The sequence below is a fragment of the Ictalurus punctatus genome, chromosome 11 (genome assembly GCF_001660625.3).
Source record: "Ictalurus punctatus breed USDA103 chromosome 11, Coco_2.0, whole genome shotgun sequence".
Classification (NCBI taxonomy): Eukaryota; Metazoa; Chordata; class Actinopteri; order Siluriformes; family Ictaluridae; genus Ictalurus; species Ictalurus punctatus.
The window spans coordinates 2915169-2935409 of NC_030426.2; the positions used below are offsets into that span (position 1 = coordinate 2915169).

Consider the following 20241-nt stretch of genomic DNA (forward strand, 5'->3'; position numbering starts at 1 on the left):
TAAATCATTTTTGTTAGTGGAAAAGTTGTTTCTTCAGTTGTTAGAGTGGAAATTTGGAATAATTTTGTATGACCTTAATAAAAGTAGCAGAAAGAGTTTGTACCAAGTAAATGAAATGGTACAATTAGCAATTTATTTAAGACAGAAGACCACAGTGATCTGACTTGGAACAAAGTTTGGAATTAATCTTTGGAATTTTAGTTTGGAATGAAAGTGATATGAGGACAAAAAACAATGGTCTTTGAGTCACCAAATCTGAAAATGAGAAGTGATAAAATTTAATGTCAAATCTGTGCGAAATATCATTCAACATCCATAAACATGCAAACACAGACATGTTTGTACAGAGGAGTTGCCTGATGCCATTCAAATTTAACTTAACATTTCAATTGCCATTCTACACTCTGCTATGCTAGTCAAAACAGTTGTGTGTATCCAAAGGCCTAGTTAAATATCATGTTTAAAATGGGAAATTTACCAGCATTAAGGACTAAACAGCTCAACACCATGATGGTTTTGCTTTATGTGTTATGTTCATAGAACTCAAACTCCAACCATTAAAATGTCTGTTGGGTCAAACCCTCAGCTGGAATTATATTTGATTTTAAATTAAGAACTGGTAGAAGTGAGCCACAGTTGAAACAGTATTTACTAAGAGAGTGCATATGTGTGCATTTTTGCATTTGTGTAAAGCCCTTGTGATATAACAATACTAAATGCAAGGCTGAAAACATTATAAAGGTGATATCATAACTCTTTTATACAATATATATTTCACATATCATGATGGTATTGTATATTGCTCAGACAATGAGTTAATAGAAGCAAACACAAAATAATAATGATTGCACTGTATATGGATAATGGTTAGTGTAGCTTGAATACTGGATATGTTTACAGACTCAATGGCTAGGCATGACTACTGTAGTTGCTTACAGAATCCTCGTTTTTTTCTTTCTCTTCTAGTCTGCATACTTTTAAAATGGGAAATAATTTAATGAACGACTTTTTTGTACACATATTTAATTACACAATGAATGCAGATCTGAATATAAAATGTAAATAATATTTGCAAAGAAGGAAATAAAACAGAAAATTTCATAGTTTCATACTCTAACAAAAATTTGCTTGACTACAAGAAGACAATGGGGGAGACCCTAGAGACCTCACAGTGCATAACAAATTAAGACTGGAATGTCTCCTTTTTTACCTTTACATTAGGATGACCAAGACTGCCTACAAAACATACACACACACATATATATATATATATATATATATATATATATATATATATATATATATATATATATATATATATATATATATATATATATATATATATATACTAATAAAAAACACAGCACAACAAAAACAAACTTATTCCTGGCAGTTTGACATAATTTCAAAAATATAAAGAGAATACCTGACATTTATATACAACTGAAAGTGACTGAATTATCTGTTACAATTTGTTTGAAACTAAGCCTTGTAAAATAACATAAGCACGAGAGCATGATTAACAATAAACACATGAATTACTGTTTTGTTTTTTTAACCAAATTGCATATGTGGGGGAGGATTATGTCATTCTCCCCCCTTTTTTGTCCCTGTGCCAAATTTATGTAAGCAATATCAAATAGGATTTTGTCCTTTCATGGTTTGCTCTGAGAGGTTCCTTTGATTTCCATGGATGCCCTTTCCTTCTGTCCAGCATATTCTCCAATAAAGGATCCATCCTCGTTAAACTGAGCATCCTCATCGCCATAATCCACTATGCTGTCCCCACTGTCCCCTCGCTTCAGGTCTCGAGACAGTGAGTGCTGGCTGCCTTTCAGGGGTTTCTCATCATTATCACTGGATTAAAAAAAAAAGAGAGAGACAGATGACTGAACAGGGCTGCTTCTGGTCGAGTTTAGACCCTTAAAATGCCACCTTAATTCTTAAATATTCATCTTGAAGCATATTTATTCTGTAAGTACAGTTTAACTAACAGTAAAAGTATGCAGAAAGGTATAATATTGCATGGTATCATTTGACATAAGGTTCTCTATCCTATATGTCTGCATATAGAACAATACACTGAACAGACTGCACAATAAAGTAGGTTATTCATCATAAAATATAATTTATATAACATGGCATTTAATAAACATTTAAACTTAATCAAGCCTACATTCCCTCGTCTGAAAAAAATAAACAAAAAACTTAATTCAATTCAGGATAGGCTACAGGAATAATAAAACAAAAAAGTCTCCTAAGCACACTGTTTTTCACGACCAAATGTGCTAGCATACTAGCTGGCACTAATACTATTCATAGCTCCAGACATACTGTAATTACACTCGCTGCCATGGAAAACATAGAATTCCATGGAATTCATTATTATGTTTTAATTATTGTACTATTATAAATGTTGAATGTTTTAATCAATTGCAAATAGAAACCTAAGACACATATACAAGCAGTCAATGTTTATTTTTGCTGTTTTAAAACAAAAGCTGCGTTTACATGGACAACAATAATCCACTCTTAACCTGATTAAGACCATACTTTGATTAAGAAACTACCATGTAAACAGCAATTTTTACTTACCTTTATCTAATTAAGGTCATACTCTAATTAAGCTCTAATCGAATTAAGACTCCTGTTTTACTCCTTATCGAATTAAGACTCCTGTGAACGTCGTGTGAGTGTCTTCACTGCATTTTGCGACAGGACATGATCACACACGGCAGTTTTACATTTTACGGAGACCAAGAGAGTTCGGCTGTATCCCAAACTGCATACTTATCTACTATAGGCCTGTAGTGTGGAAAAATACATGTGTCTCGGCTACTATATAGACAGTAACTACGCGGTTTGGGACACAGCCCATGGATTCAAGCAGTTGTCTATTAGCACGTATAGCATGACAAATAATTAACTGCACTTAAAGCATTCGTTAAAAAATTAAATAAAAACACCCCAAACAGTATACAGTACCATAACGAAGACGAACTGTATGTTGATACGTGAAATTCTGGAGGGATGTCGGACGGCGTGGCGCGGTGACGTAATGACGCGGGCTGTTAATCTAATTATGTTCTAAAACATGTCAAACGGGAACATGAAAGGAGTATTCTAAAAGCGACACATGTAAACACCTTAATCACAATATTATCTTACTCAGAGTAAGGTCAATAATTAGATTACTGCTGTCCATGTAAACGTAGTCAATGTATCATATTGCATCTAATTTAAATTTGGTGTATGGTTACACCCCTATTATGTAGCTATGAGAGTGAGGATTGAAGTCTAGGCGATCGTCTAAGTGAAAGGAATATATGATTTTTCAATGTGATACATAAGGGGAAGCTGGGGAAAGAAAAGGAAGGCTGTGCATGAGTGATTGATGTACAACAAATTTTAAAAGTACTATTTATTCCCAATTTATGAGGACTTGCAGGTCGGTGAGAGGTTACAACAACACCTGCTTAAAGGTACGCTCACATATACAGCAATTTTGTCGCTGCAAGTCACCACTCACTGTACTATGAAGTCACCAGTAGGCATTCCTACTACTGGTTTCAATAGTAACATTTATCAGTTTTTGGAAACTAGCATTCCATTTTTAACAACAAACCAGTTTTCTTGCCGCTAAAATGAAATATTCTGGATGGAGAGTGTTTGAATATAAAATTCATCAATGTATATCAGCATCATATCCTATGACATGAAGGAGAAACAGTGTGTGCTCTTTGCTATTGCGGCCATCTATCTGCAGCAAAAGCTTAGCTTATGGCCTCCTTCGGCTGCAGCCTCAATGTTTCCTGTGTGAAGTGTCCGACTTGGCACTGCTTGTTCTCAGGCGCCAGAGCTGGCCGTGTCAGCCTCAGATTCTCAGTCCTTATGCTAGTGAGCACAGGAGGCTACGGATCACGTGCGCTCTACTGCCTTGACTCCCAATGGTAGTCACTGCACCAATTCACTCCAAATTTGCATAAAGTTAAAATTTCCTCAACTTTGTCATGTCGCTAGATACACCCACACTCCAACAGTTGCTGTCGCTCATTTGCCAGGAGTAGCCAACTCTCATTGAAAACGAATGGGCTCCGGTCTCTTTGTTGCTGCGAATCGCTGTATGTGTGAATGTAGCGTAAGACTTTTGGTAGCCTAGTTTAGTTTGATTTGTGGAGGAGGAAATTTAAAGTGTACGAATGTTGGGAAGTATTTTATACTGGGCACTCACAGTAGTTGAATGAACTATTTGCTGCTACTACCTACAACTATTCCTCCTCTTTACAACTAGTGCTCTTACTGGTAAATACTACTACTATTTCTACCATTCCACTACTACTACTACTACTACTACTACTACTACTACTAGTACTACTACTATTCCTACCATTCCACTACTACTACTACAACATCTGCACTTCTTAATATTTGCACCCCTAACTCTTTAAAAATAAAGAAATAAATGGGAGAAAAAAATATCCGCACTTTTCATCTGGTATTGGATAATCTAAATTTTGGGATGGTGGGCCTACACACACTGAGCTCTCAAAGAGAATGTTATGAAATGGATAACTTAAAGATTAATGAAATGAACACAGATATCGCTGCCCTGGAGGCAAGTGCCTTTCAATTATACCAGATTGTCCCTCACATTATCTCATGCTGAGAACTGGGCATACTCCATTTAGTTTTGTTCCAAAAAACAAACACATTTCAATTTAACAGTGATGCAATTACGCCTAATTTCTATCACAACACTTGAGCTACATACCAAGCACTCTGAAATAAAAACACTGATTTAACATGAGCAATGTGTAGTTGTTGGATTTTTGTTTTTGTTGTTTGTTTATTATTTTTCCCCCAGACATCCTTATATACATGAGTTGACAAGGTTACAGCATTTCTATATGGAGTGACTTTAGACTTGGCCTACCTGTATTCACAGAAAGTGTCATCATTTATGCCTTGAGACTCCAAGTCTGGATGGAGATCTTCCTTCTCTTTCACTACCGAAAGGGGGATAAATATAGTTCTTTTAATTTCATTAACACAACTATTAAGGTAAATGAACCAATAAATTAAAGTGGAAATGTTTTATGTGACTAGATCCATCCTGTGTAGTCAATTACTGTTGCCATAATGTAAAAGCTATACTGGTAACAATAAGGTCGGGCTAATACCGAGTACAATTCCTCGATTTGGAATATAATAAACAATAGCAATGGCTGACTATCCTGAGCCCGGTGCTTCTTATAGGAAATATTTAGAACAGTATGATTTACACAGGCAGTGATTTTTGAGCTTTTTACTAGTAAGTTATACATAATTTCACTTTTAGCATTTAGATTTTTGCCTAATTTGAAAGATATATCTTGTATAATTTTATATAGTATTTTTTAATAGGTGGAATTTAAAATCATTGCATCAAGAAAACAGATAAAATGTCACACCCTATCTTTTACTTACTGCATGGTTCATCCATACTGATGCTGTCATCCGAATATACATATGTTGGTCTTTCTTTCTACATATTTTATGTTGTAAAATTTCTTGAATTCTGTTCCTCATCAAGCTCCTTCTATCTCTGTTTCTCTCTTTCAAACATCAGTAATCTTTTTTGTAGTAGCTCTGTTCAGAGGTTCTTTCTTTGCTAACTATCTATCATCTGTCTGTCTATCTGTCACTCCCCCACCCTGCAATGCCCGTGGGTAATTGGCTCCTGGTGATAAGTGAAGACAAAGAGGTTGATGGAGGTGCATTTGATGCAGGTCCTTACCCGAGTACTTCCCTCCTTTGTTCCTGTTTACAAAGCAAGCGATGAGCACGATGAGTGTGAGTAAAGCCACAGCACACATCAATCCAATAAACCAACCCTGATTTGAAATTCCACTGTGAATGCTGGCCAAACCTGAGGAACATAACAATTTGTTCACACAATTTTGCTGGACCGTCTTGTGCTATTGACTGTTTATATTGACAAAGCCTTTCTTAGGCCAGCTTATCAATGTGCAGAGTAGTAGAATGGAAATGTAACAGTTACTTAATAATTAACAGCCAACTTGATTGTACAATTAATCAATTTAAGATGCTGGAAAAAAACACCTAATTCCTTTCACTGAGCTGGTAACATTTAGAGATTATTGATCACAGTTGAGAAGTTTGTTCAAGGACAATGACATGGCAATGGGACGCTTGTTGGCAGAGAACCCCTCCCCTCACCTTTGGCCCTGGTCTTGATAACATCTTCAAAAATGCTAGAACTATCATGCCAGCTTTTAGCCATAACTCGTACTGTATATTCTGTCCCAGGCTCCAGCTCCTTAATGACCAGGAAAGTCTTAGAGGAGTTAACGGCCTCAGATATCTTCCAGTTACCTTCACCTACAGAAGGTGCATAACCAGGGAAGGGTTAGGCAGGGGTTAGTAAGCCAGAAACATGAAGTTAGTATTAATTAAATAGAGGGGTTGCTAAGGTGTTACTAAGCCAGAAAGAATAATTTAGGTTAAAAAAAAAGAGAATGTTAGCACTAAGAAAGTCAAAGTGATCTAAATAATTAATTTTATGATTGTGCTTTATAATCATTGCATACATTATATTTACTTTGACTTTGTGACTTGTATAAATTTATCAATTAAATTTCAGTATCAGCCTTGTTAGCTATAAAGAATGGTAAGATGGGCTTACGGTTTTTCATATATGCAACATATAACTCTGAATCCATTTGTTCCTTCCCCAGAATCCAGCTGATATTTGCAAAGTTGTCGCTAACTGAGGCACTAATATTCAACACAGTGGGTGCTGACAGGAACAAGAGGGAAAGAAAAATAACATGGCAAGAGAAAGAACAAAAAGTTGTTAGTGTATGTCAAGAGAGATCTGTGTTCAAGAAAAAAGTTTTGATAGTTTGTTTCAGGAAGGAAGCAGGATTATTTTGTGTATGTGGCCGTCTTTAAGAAATTACATGAATAAAATGTTGGTTATTAGCATAAAAGCAACATCTGTGCTATTGTTCAGTGCATTAAGACAGCAAAATAAGAACAGACAGGATGGACTACTTTTAATGTAACATCACTAACAGAAAAATAGCTTTATAATATTCAAGCAAAATGATAAACCCTGTTCCCAAGGCATGTTGTTTTTGAGCATCTTTTAGTTTCTCTGTTGTGCCAAAAACATGCTGAAAGTTTTAGCCTCCTGATGCTAAATTAATAATTACTTATTTGGCTCAGAGATGTATTTAATTAAATTAAAATTTAATGAATAACCAGCTTGAGCTAAGTTTCAGGAATCTACACCAACCATAAATACAAAATAATAAGGAAGCCATATTTCACAAAATAAGAAGAAGAAGAAAAAAATAATAACCCAAACTAATAGGCAAGCACTGGATGCTTTATTAATGGTTGGCAATATGACACACAGTACACAATCTAACATCAGCATACTGGCTAATTGTTTTCACCATTTTTGGGTGTCCCAATTAGGCAAAGTGTCTTGAGCTGTCAGCTTTATTTAATCTACATCTCACTCATGGAAACGTCTTCCTTCATGACCAGACATGATAATCACATCCATCACACTCTTCCGTCAGGCCGAATGTTTCTGCATACATAGCTTCTGGCACACATTCTCTCCCATCACACCATTCGAAAATGTCACCTGCTAATTTCAGACGTGTTTCTTTGCTCCCTGTCACAGCAGCAATTCGCGTAAATCGCAGTTCACACTGATGATTTCATGTCACAAGTAAAAAAAAATGGAGTGGGGGGCTATGAATATCGAGTGCTGCTGGCTGGGTCATTTGCTGCTGGAGAGTGGGATTAAATGAGACAGGAAGCATCTGCCAGTGTAGCAGTATAGGAGAAGCCCTCACACCAGGCCAAAAAACACCAAAAGCCATGGGAGCAAAGAAAATGTTCTGATCCACAGCTTTCAACTGTTTCCATTTATCCACTTAAGTAGTGGCAGCTGACTCTCTATGTAGCTCTGTCTTTCACTTCTCTAGCTGCTACCCCCAACTGTCACACATGAGAAGTTCTTACCCGTTCAGATGCTGGCTGTTTGCTTGGGATTGTGCCACTAAAGCTTTTCCACCAGGTTAACAAAGCATGGCCTATCTGTGCTTCACGTTTGATCAGTTACGGACAGTGGAAATGTAACAAGCTCTTGCCTCTAAGCGTTCAGCTTTACTACATCTATTTCCAACTAAATAAATATCGGCATTATTTTTAATGCACACATCATACTGACATACAGACAATCTCCTTTTCTGTTCCATTTTCTCTTTTTTATAACCTAACTACTCATGTATAGACCATCTATTTTGGACAACCTGTGACTAATTTTAAATATGGACTCATGTTTAATACCTATAGAAGAAAGTGTGGCTTTAGCCACAGGGGAGACAGAAGGATTTCTTGGAGTCAAATGAGTTCTGGACTGTCCTGAAAAGAAAAATACAATCTTCAGTTTGTCCACTACAGTTTCTCAGTAAAGTTTCTACTAGGCTTTAAGTTAATTAATCCATGCATGCTACCCTACTGGACTCTACTGAACTGCAGAACTATTAAACATAGGAACAATTTAAGAGTTATTTGATGGAGACAAGGACTCTTTCAAGTACGGTATTAGATTTACTACAGTGTTGATAAACATTCTGTGATCAGAGAACATTTCTAAATTTAATGGCCTTTCTCATCTTTATAAAAAAAGAGTTGTATCTGATAATTAGGTTTGTTGTCACTTTTTTTTTTTTAACACAATAGTGATCTCTATGGCTGAGTTACAGTGTTTCTTTTTTAAGATGAGCATGAAAAGACAAAAAAAAATCTACTTTATTTAAACAGCTATTAAATGGCAATACTTCCATTTTATTTAGCATTTCTAATTTAATAATCTAAAGTACCACTAATGTTAGCACTACTATTACTAAATCTACATCTATGGAATAAAGAAGACTTCATACTGCTGGTGAAAGTAGGCACATCTGTTGAAGCTGGCAAATCAAATAAAAAAAGCCATAAAAACAAGAAAAAAATGAATGAAAGAGACAGCTTGTTAAAGACAGCACACATTGAAAGTAAATAGCATCTACTTTCTGTTGAAAGCAATGCAAATTATCAGGGTGGTGTAAGGAAATGCTCCCTAGCAGCAGGCATGGAGAAATGCTGAGCTCTTACAAATTGGGATCTTCAAATTGTTCCCTGTAATACTGCTGAACACTGAGTTTACATTACAGCATGTAAGACTTATATTCCTGCTTTCCTCTCCTCCTGACAATATTGAGTTCCATAGTCTGTCTAATGGTCTGTTGTTGATAAAGGAAATAAGATATCAAACTGCATATGAAATAGGCAATTCAATTTCCTAACTGTTCTTTATTACTATGCCATATAGTAATGCAATGCTACAAACTTATGGCTCTCATGATATCTTTGTTGCGACTATGTGGATCCCCAGTCAAGTAAAAATAATAAATAGCTTTTTATCGATCATTATTCTTTTTAAGTATGTAAAAACATTGTATTCAACACAGCACATATTCTGGCACACTTAGTTGATCACTACATCATTACCAAATATGAAATGATAACTACATATTATTTCCCTTCTTGGAGGTGACATTATTTATTTTCCCTTTCTAAAGCTTTCACCCTTCCCCCAAATCAATAAGCACTTGGTCTTCCTTGACAGTGATGAATGTTCCTGCTCCCACACTGCTATGATATTGTTTAGCAATAAAGAAGCGCATAGATGGGCATATGAAAAGCATGGTGGAATGAGAGGGAAAATGAACATCCTCTGACATGGATGGATGATCAGAAACTATTGACTCGGCCATCCATATCAGAGGACCAAGATCTCTGCCGTCTAAGCTGGGATCCATGCACGAGTCTCATTCGTAAAACGGCTATGCCCTGGTACTCACGTGCTTCTGGGATGGTGATGTACTCCTCACTAGTCACTGGGCCACAGCCTGTTTGTGTGCAGTAATACAGGTAGAACCTGTAGCGGCTAACTGGTTCCAGGTCCTTGAGGTGCCATTTATTTGTATCTGGATGGGTGATGTTCACAGTCAGCAGGGGTCCCACTTCCTCTGTGCTATTAACTAAACAGAAAGTTTGGAATACAACTCAGATTTGCAAGATACATGAGTAGTGGACTTACTCTACTGTTGTGTTTTTTACTCCCAGTCCTGGAAGGCCACTTCACTATACATTTAGCTGACTTTTTTTTTTTTTTTAAATCTAAAGTGACATTGATAACAATTAAGATTGGATACAACTGAGCAACTGAGAGTTAATGGCCATCTGATCAGCAGCCCACAGCTTTAACCACTGAGCCACTGGTTTCATCCCTCAAACTAAGACGCCCAGATGTAAAACTCTGTGGGATGGGCGGTTGAAAAATTCTCATTGCATTCACCGGGATTGATTACCACAAACAACAAATACCTCAGCCTTCTATGTCACAAGACAAGTGACAAGATTGACCTCTAGACAGGCTCAGATAATGCATCTCATTCACATACCATGCTGGACCCTGTAGAACCATGTAGTGTCCTCTCGCATGGTGGGATGATTGATTAAGCTCTTAAAGGGTTTGATGATTACTTGAGAGGAATATAGTGCGTTGTGGGTGGAAATCACTGAGCTGTGAAGAGCTCTGATCTCCCAATAATGTGAGTTGTCTGGAATATTCCAAAATGATAAAGACCTTAATTTATTAAATTAATTAAAATAATGTGTGATATGCTAATAATTACAATATGCAATCAGCTAAATAACTACCTCATTATAACATATGTTCCCTATCAAAGGTATCTCCACATTGTGTTTGGTCAACGCTTTGGGAAGCGCCCTCGCACATGACCGGCATCAGAAGCTTGTGTAACATCATGCCTATTTATAGGCCTGCCATGATCAGGTGATGTGGCAATTAAGCGTGTCACGTGATACATATACTGCACCTGTGAACCATGTCGTCAGCCTTATTATCTTCAGCTAGACTGCATGTCGGTCGTTTGTGTAATGCTCACAAAAAGACGCTTCATTTCCTCTCTATCTTTTCAAAAAAAAAGAAAGAAAAATCTTTACTTTTCTGTCCCTTTCAAAAAAGGGAAAAAACAGACTGAGCGAGAGAGACTTCAGGAAGTGTGTTGCGCCTTGCTCCTGTTTCATCACGGGGGATGGACGGACACACTTTTTGTGTGAAGTGTTTAGGGATGGAGCATGCCACTCAAGGGGTCTGACTGTGAGCATTGTGAATGCTTTACAATTACGCAGCTCCGCTCGTGACTCGCTCTCTTCTCTGCCGAAGGGAGATGGGTTTCACAGCCTCGCGGATCAGGTCCTGGGGATCTCGTATGGATCTGGAAGAGGAGCCGGAGACGAGCGCTACTATATCTCTTGCTCTGTCTTCCGGGTCTGGCTCTCCGCCTGACTTTGGAGCTCGTGTCGCGAATCCTCCTGCTCTGGAAAACCACAAACCAAAAAACCCCTCTCTGATTCCGATGAGCCAGTAGGGGGTGCCATTGCACCAAAAACAGATAGCAACTCTCAAGCATATAAATAGCTGCTTGAGGTGATTACTAGGGCAGTGGAAGTGGCTCACAGCAGGCTGGATGAGCGCTTCCTCCCCAGTGAAAATAAATCTACCTCACGCCACAGAAAATTCCCCTTTTTCCAGAAGTGCATAATGAAATATCACACTTCTGGGGAAAACCATACACTAGCCATGTTTATAACCTCGCAACGTTTGATTATTTGGCCATCATGGGGAGTGAACAGCACGGCTATTTAGTTATGCCGAAGTTGGAGGAGACACTTGTGAGCTACTTCTCTCCATCGATGGCAGGTAATTTAGGGGGGCTTTCCTTTCCAAGTCATGTAAGGCCACCTTGGTGTTGGCGGACAAAGCCTATGTGGTAGTGGATCTTGCTTGTGGGTCATTGCATACAATCACAGTGTTGCAGGCCTAACAAGCAGACCTGTTGAGTGAGCTTGACACTGAGGAGGAAATTGGGCCCGAGGCAGTAGCAAAGCTGTGCAGTGCCATGGATTTGTCTCTTTGGGTGACCAAGCAAACGGCCCGTCATATCGGCCTTCAATGGGTAGCTTTGTTGCAGTAGAGAGGCACCTATGGCTCAACCTCTCAGCGATGGGAGACAAAGATAAGGTCTCCTTGCTGGACGCCCCTGTTAAACCTTCCGGCCTGTTCGGCGGCATGGTTAATGCCATGGCCGATGAATTTCATGAAGCAAAACAGTAAACGGCGGCGTTCAGCCAGTTCCTTCTACCCTGTTCAGGCAGGCACAACTAATTCATCTCTGGGCAGAGGGAAGGTTATTGTCTGTGAGTGTAATATACATTCTGGGCAGCCAGAATGTGGGAGCAGACATCCTGTCAAGGCAGGGGCTGATCGAGAGAGGTTGGAGGCTCCATCCACAAGTGGTGGAGTCCATATGGTGGAGGTTCAGCCAAGCAGAAGTGGATGTGTTCGCCTCCGAGGAGACAATAGACTGCCCGCTGTGGTTCGTCCTCACTGCTCCCACATCATTAGGGTTGGCCGCCATTGTGCACATGTGGCCAAGGTCGCATCTATATGCTTTCCCCCTGATCACTCTGCTCCCACAAGTTCTAGCGAGAGTTCTCCAAGACCGTCTACGTCTGCTGCTAGTAGCACCTTATTGGCCAGCTCGAATATGGTTCTCAGAGATATCCCTGCTAGACAGCACTGCTTGGGAGATTCCCATCTGCAGGGATCTAAAGCTAGAGGGCTGATTTATAATCCTTGACTGGAACTATGGAAACTGTGGGTCTGGCTCCTGAGGGGCACCAGCTCATAGATTCTGGTCTCACAACTGAGGTTGTAGAGACCATCTTGAACACTGGAGCACCATCCATGAGGAAATTGTACACGCTCAAGTGGCAACTTTTTGTCTCGTGGTGTGAGGAACGTCAGCTAGACCCAGTGAACTGTGCAATAGCTACAGTCCTGAAGTTCTTACAAGGACGTTTCTCAGCGAGGTTGGCTCCTTCTACAGTCAGGGTCTACGTGGTCGCCATTTCGGCCAGCCACGCCCCTATTGATGGAGCCTCTGTGGGGCAGCATCCTCTAACTTCGAGGTTTATGCATAGTGCTGCTGAGGCCCATCTGCAGACCATGCATACCTTCCTGGGATCTTCTGTGGTCCTGGAAGGTCTGTCGAGCGCCCCATTTGAGCCCTTAGAGTCAGCCTCTGAGAAGCTTATGACTCTAAACGTAGCTCTTCTGCTGGCCCTGACATCTCTCAAGTGAGAAGGAGATCTACAAGCTCTCTCTGTTGCCCCTTCCTGTCTTGATTTTATCCCTAGATTAGCCAAGGCCTTCCTGTATCCTAGTCGGGATTATATTCCTAAACTGCCTACATCGGCTGCTCAGCCTGTAGTGTTGCAGGCTTTATGCCTTCTGTTCCTCACACCGGAACAAGAGAGAATGCACTTACTGTGTCCAGTAATGGCTCTCTGTATTTATGTCCACCACTCTAGTCAGTGGCATAAGTCTGCTTCGGCGGCGACAGTATAAGTGATGCTGTGTCGAACAGCGCATCTCTAATTGGATAGTGGAAGCAATCTCTGTCACTTATGAGGCGCACGGTCTCACTATGCCTCTGGGCATAAAGGCTCATTCCACTAGGGGGGTCACCTCCTCGAAAGCTTTGTCCAAAGGGGTATCCTTACAGGATGTGTGTGCTGCTGCAGGGTGGTCTACAGCACACTCATTCATTTGTTATTACAGCTTGGATATTCATTACTCTGCGGGCTCGAGTGTCTTGCAATGACCCTGGGAACTCAAAGGGAACTCCACAGTGCGTTTGCTCAACACTTTGAGAGCGAGAATACCCACTTTGTCATACCGAGGTTACAGCCTGTTCAAAATGAACAGTGCCTGTGAATTGCGTCTTTACTTCAGATAATAGAGGCTGACAGTGCGGTTCACAGGTGCAGTATATATATATCATGCGACGCGCTTAATTGCCAAGTCACCTGATCCCGGCAGGCCTCTAAACAGGCATGATGTTGCATGAACTTCACATGCAGATGATTTATTGATAACCCAGATGATTTATTTTCCCTTTGTAAAGACATTTTATATATATATATTATATATATATATATATATATATATATATATATATATATATATATATATATATATATATATACATACATACACACACACACACACACACACACACAGTGAGGGAAGTAAGTATTGGACACATGAGCATTTTTTTCAGTAAATATATTCACACGAGGCTATTCACACGAAATTTTCAACAAACATTGGTATTAACTCAAGAAATTGAGAAATATAAAGAATTCACAACATTAAATTCCATAAATAAAGTTATGTGTAACAAAGTGGAATGGCATAGGAAAAAAGTATTGAACCCGCTAAGAAAAAGCAGTTCTCCAAGGCAAGGTTAGGCAAGGAACCAGCTGAAATGCGCAAGTAATTATACCCCATCTGTGCAAATATTCAGACGAGTAGCCCAAGAGCCAAGGAGCACTCGGAAAGAGCACCAGAAACACTTGGAGGCAGCAGGTGCCTTCATCACAGAGAAAACAATAGGCAATGCACTCCATTGCTAACACTCACCCCACAAGACTCCATTACTAAAGAAAAGGCATGTCGAAACTTGTTTAAATTTTGCTGCAACTCATTTGGACAAGCGTATGAAATACTGGGAGAGTATATTCTGGTCAGATGAGAGCAAAATTTAACTTTTTGGCTGTCATACTACACACCATGTTTGGGAAAGAAATAGCACTGCACATCACATTTAAAACACTATACCAACAGTGGGTTTGGAAGTGGAAGCATCATGGTGTGGGGTTGTTTTTCATCGCATGGTAGTGGCAGACTTCATACAATTGAAGGAACGATGAATGGAGCCCTTTATGGGGAGATTCTTGAGAAGAATCTGCTGCCATGCACCAGGATGATGAATTTGAGACATGGGTGGACCTTCCAACAGGACAAAGATCCAAAGCATACAGCAAAGGAAAGAATTAGAATGCCCAGTCAATCACCTGACTTGAATCCAATTGAACAACATAGAAAGACAATATGTTTAGAAGAATCGGCCAAAATCACACCTGAATACTGCGGCCAATTGATTTCTTCATACAGGAAGCGTCTTGAAGCTGTCATTACAAACAAAGACTTCTCCACTAAGTATTAAATAAATTTCAGTTAGCGTATTACTTTTTTCCTGTGTCATTCCACTTTATCACACATAACTTTATTTGTGGACTGTAATGTTGTGAGGCCTTTATATTTCTGGATTTCTTGAGTTAATACTGACGGTTGGTGAAAATTTCATGTGATTAACCTCATTGGAAATATATTTACCGAAAAAATGTGATTGTGTCTTCCACTGTATATATATATTCATGTATGCATGTATACCAAATGGTTATATATATATATATATATATATATATATATATATATATATATATATATATATATATATATATATATATATAATCGGGACCACTAATAAACAAAATTAACTCTGAAATCTATTACTATTTTTTGATTAAATGTAGGTAACTTTAATTGCATATGCAGTTATGGCTAGTCTCAGATCACATACAATTTTAACAGAATTAGCGCATTAAAAAAATACAAGCATTGTCACTTCTTTGGAGGATGTTAAGGGTTATGCCTTTTGAAGACAGCATGTTTAGCAACCGGACCTATTTCTTAGCTGTAAGCTCTCAGTAGTTTATAGGCAGATTGTATGACTCACTCCTGAAATCCATACAAATAAATTTCTGCCATCAGATAGGACCCAAGCTGAATACGGAACCCAGGAGCATAAATACACTTCCACTTTACTAATCAAAATTCTTTTTCCTCTGAAGAGAAGTTTTTTTTTGCTTTTCCCCATGTGCCCTGCACTGGACTGGCATCCCATCTGGCATGAATTCTCCCACCTTGCCCTCCGTGGGCCACCTCTACCCTGATCAGGATAAAGTGGCTAGAAAAGATGATTAAAGAATGAATGAATGAATTTCCCTGTGGATTTCCTTTTTTTTTTGGGGGGGGGGGGGGGGGGGATCAAGCTGCATATGAAGGGATTTATTCATAAGTCATTCATAGGAGCATTCATACAAGAAATTTGGCGTTCATGATAGTTCTGTAATTTCAGAAAAAAAAACTACTTGTGCTCCTGAGTGCGTGTAAATTTATCCTAAAGGAGGCGAATTAATATAAACTTTGATTTATTTACTTCAAATCATATAAATTGTGATGAGATACAGCACTTTTACCTTATTTCATAATAAAAGCATTAACAAAAGAAATATTAAGTATGGGAAAAAGATATAAAAAGCAAGCCAACTGTGGCAGTGGGGGCATGATAGAGTGTCAGCTGCGGATAGAGAGGAGGCGGGTCAAACCAGCAGGTAATGCGTGATGATTCTCATCTGTGTCTTATTACCACCAGTCTACTTATTTGTATCTCTTTGTGCTTTCAGTGACAGCCGTAACCAGAGAGAGAGAGTGCTCGAACTGGCAGAGTGTGCAACACACACACACAGACTGACACGCACACACACCGAGGAGTGTGAACATGAATTTGAACAGAGAGAAAGTCATGAGTTCATGACGGACCCTTTTCAGTTGGTTTGGTTTTTCTGATTGAGTTTGTGAAAGTGTGCTGAAAAGCACAGCATGAATAAATGCGAGCCTGGATCTCTGCTAGAATTCCGCCTGTCTCCAAAGCCTTCATCCATACCCTAACACACTGGGTTCTACACCAAGATAAATCTATAAATTAAGACAAATAAGACCAGTAATTAAATTAAGAATGCCACTGTATACAAGGAGGACAGGCTCAGGCAGTGTATAGGCAGTGTCTCCGAGACACTTTGAATATAAAAATACAATTAAAAATAGCAGTTTCCCTGTGTGATATGATTGGTATCGATGATCACCTGTGTACTGTAGATATACATTCTTGTCTCTGTTTTCACGTCAAACCATTGTATTTTCACCTTACTTAATTCACATCTAATTCACCTTTCTGTAATTTGGCTACAGATTTTAAAGATGTTTTCTTACTGGCATAGACTTGAGGAAAAATAACTTTCACATCTGCCTCTGAGAAAGTCTATTTTTGCCTTTGGCTTGTCATTTCAGCTGTGTGAGCTTTGCCTTTTATGGAGTTTTGTGGGCATCATGAAATGCAAATCAGCTGTGCCGTGAATGTGTCTGATAATTATGGTGATTAATCAATATATACAAATGAGTATGAAAAAAAATCAGCATTGACGAAACCTTTGTAAATCTGGTGGAATTTTTTAGTACTGTTTGGTGTCCACTAACATTTATACACAACTTTAATAAAATATGGATAAATGAGGACTAATGATTCTAAAGTTTTCTTCATAAGGACCAATTTAAAAACTTTTTCTATATAACACTGACAAATGATCAGGATCTCTGGATTCTAAGACAGGATCCATGGATGTGTCCCACTCTCACAACAGCTACACTGGAGTAGACTTGTGCAGCATTTACTCATTAAATGCATCATCAGCCTGTCAGAGCACGTCGTGAAAGCATCAGACAAGTTCTATCAGTGAGACTGGTTAATTTGTCTCACAATGAGACACCCCACATCTATTCTCTGAATGTATAAAGCACTATCTCTAAATATTTTCATGAAACAAGCAATGAGCGTGAAATATTGAGTGTGTTAAAGCTCAGTGCAGCCAAGCTTAGCCATGTGATGTGTGTGCACTAGCATTTTAAATTCCAGGCTGCTGTGTGCCACATGGACAGCTGGATGCATTATCCCAAACATTTCACACCCTGCTTCCTGTGCAGGGACTTCAAAGGGCACACTGAGACTCTTGCACACTCTTCTGATTAAAATGTCCCTCCTTTTAATATGGAGCATGGCACTTAGCCACAGTGATCAGCTGCACTGTCAAATACATGAACTAATAAACCCTTCCAGGCTGTGTGTGTTTTATTGGCTGCTTGAAGTCCAGAAATCTCCAACGTGTAATGTATCCTAGCTGATAATCTGTGGTGAGAACAGGTTATGAAATGAGAAAAGCGTTTGCTTGAACCCCCCAAAAAACTTAACATGATTAACAGTAAATGTAAACTATGCAGGGAAATAAGCATGAAAATCAAGTTTAGATTGCATTTGTCTTTTTGCCTGTATGCTTTTCTTTATGTTGGCTTATATTCTAAGCAGTCCCAGTCATAAATATTCATCCACTGGTGTACTCTCATATAAGCATTAACATTTTGTAGATAACAAATATAAGTAACAGGTTCCTATAATAATCATAACCAGGCCTGATGTTGTCTAGACCTGGCCACAGACCAATGCTAACCCTATTTCCTATTTTGTAAAACATGTGGGTGTCACAACAGTGTCTCCTAGTGGCGAGATTTTGAAGGAACGAAATTGCTGGATATTCGGAAAGAATGCATTAATATTGCCATACTTAGCTGGTATTGCAGGACACAGCCGGTAAGAACTCCATTAGCCTCCACTGGAGGAGACCAGCTAAGAGTGAGAGCATGCTTCTGAACATCTGTAGCCCTGAAAAGTGCAGCCTGATCTGGAACTATCGGAGAGAGAAAGGAGATTAGTTGAAAAAAGTAAAATAAAATCCAATTATAGTTATAAGAATATATTGGTATAAAGAAAGTCATCACACACAACCATTTTTCCAGCTATTTTTTTTTTCAAGAAATGTATATCTACATACTACTACAATAGCTTTAATAAATGACTGAAGGCTAATAGAATCATTATAACAAGTACATAAAAATTCTAACAACATCTTAATATTGTAATTGAATCCTTCCTCTTGCACTGTCATTTAAGGTCAAAATTTATTTTGAAAATATTAGCTATAGGAGATATTTTGATTTACATGGTTATCAGATAAAAAATTCATGTACCCTTATATATATATATATATATATATATATATATATATATATATATATATATATATATATATATATATATATATATATAAAGGAGAATTAATATTTTATTTAAATTTTTTCATATATCCTTCAGGCAATTGCAATTTAGATCACAAAACACAAATTATGCTCCTTTCATCAACTCCTACCTCCCTCTGGAGTTTTAAAAGTGGCCGGGTGGCTTCCTGGTCCATTGCCTCGTCCATTGTAGGCCATGACAATGAGACTGTATTCGGAGAAAGGTCGGAGCCCTGGGATTAGGGCATGATTTCTGTCCCCGGGAAACCTGAGTGTGTGTTTATCACCATGCATTTTCCTTGTGTTCAAGAGACTGCGCAGACGCCACCACTGAACCTGAAACACAAACTGTGATGTTACAAAACTTTTCTCTTCTCTCTCTCTCAATACACTGTACTAATAACTCCACTGCCAAAACACTTGGTGGAGCTTCTCCAGCACTTTGCCTCTCGCACTCTGTTAATTAGACAGTGCTTATGTTCTATTCTATACTGTTACTGAATACTAACAGGTTTTTCCGATTACAGTTAGTGTTTGAATTTTAAAAACCTCTCTTGTAGCCTTCAAACTTGTGAAACCTCTATAAGATCAGAGTTTTCGATTTGAGATGCAGCTTATGACAACAATCATGATGACAGTGGAACATTTTAAGAAAAACAGAGTTCATTTGTGTGTTTAATGTTGCTGTGCATAGAATCGCTAAACATTTTACATTCCAGCTTGGAAACCTGATGGACAGGAAAGTTTTGGCTCTGTTTTGCCATCTAGTTAATTTTGTATATACATAAGGTATATAGCAAGTGTGTGAACAATGCTGCTAGTGCTGCCACTGGTTTTGCATGTACACACAAAATCACGTCTTAAGTATAAACCAGGTTTCTCTGCCTTATGTCGGACCGTGTCACACCACCCTGGCGTGGAATTTCCTGTAACAACACAACACATCCCATTAGACTGGTAGGTCAGTGCAAACAACATTTCTTTGGTTTTTAGTCCCTTATGCTACACATACACATATTACTGACAATAAAATGTTCAAATGTTACAGGAGTCCTATATTATAAATGTGGAATAACAAATAATGTAGGGTGGACAAGGCTTGGGGTCACAGAAAATTCATAATGTCCTTTTTAGTGTTGTTTTTTCCCAAAAAGTTTAGGAACCCCTGGCTTAGACTAAACTCATACCCTCATTCTCCCTCAGTGGGT

The 20241-nt window shown here is 38.6% G+C and overlaps 1 protein-coding gene across 7 annotated transcripts in view; it reads right to left on the reverse strand.

The window, feature by feature from the left end:
- Positions 1–254: 254 nt before the first annotated feature.
- chl1b (cell adhesion molecule L1-like b) overlaps positions 255–20241 on the reverse strand; it is a 115339-nt gene continuing 95352 nt past the window's right edge. For 2 of the 7 annotated variants that reach the window (XM_017479998.3, XM_053683500.1), the window contains exons 21-29: positions 19165–19369; positions 18523–18645; positions 9930–10109; positions 8371–8445; positions 6686–6799; positions 6220–6381; positions 5777–5908; positions 4934–5006; positions 255–1857 (exon numbers count right to left, since the gene is read on the reverse strand). In XM_017479998.3, coding sequence (XP_017335487.1) covers positions 1656–1857; positions 4934–5006; positions 5777–5908; positions 6220–6381; positions 6686–6799; positions 8371–8445; positions 9930–10109; positions 18523–18645; positions 19165–19369 — 1266 coding nt within the window. In that variant the 3' untranslated portion in view covers positions 255–1655. The remainder of the gene's footprint in view (positions 1858–4933; positions 5007–5776; positions 5909–6219; positions 6382–6685; positions 6800–8370; positions 8446–9929; positions 10110–18522; positions 18646–19164; positions 19370–20241) is intronic. The other 5 variants (XM_053683501.1, XM_053683502.1, XM_053683503.1 and 2 more) reach the window with 5 other exon arrangements.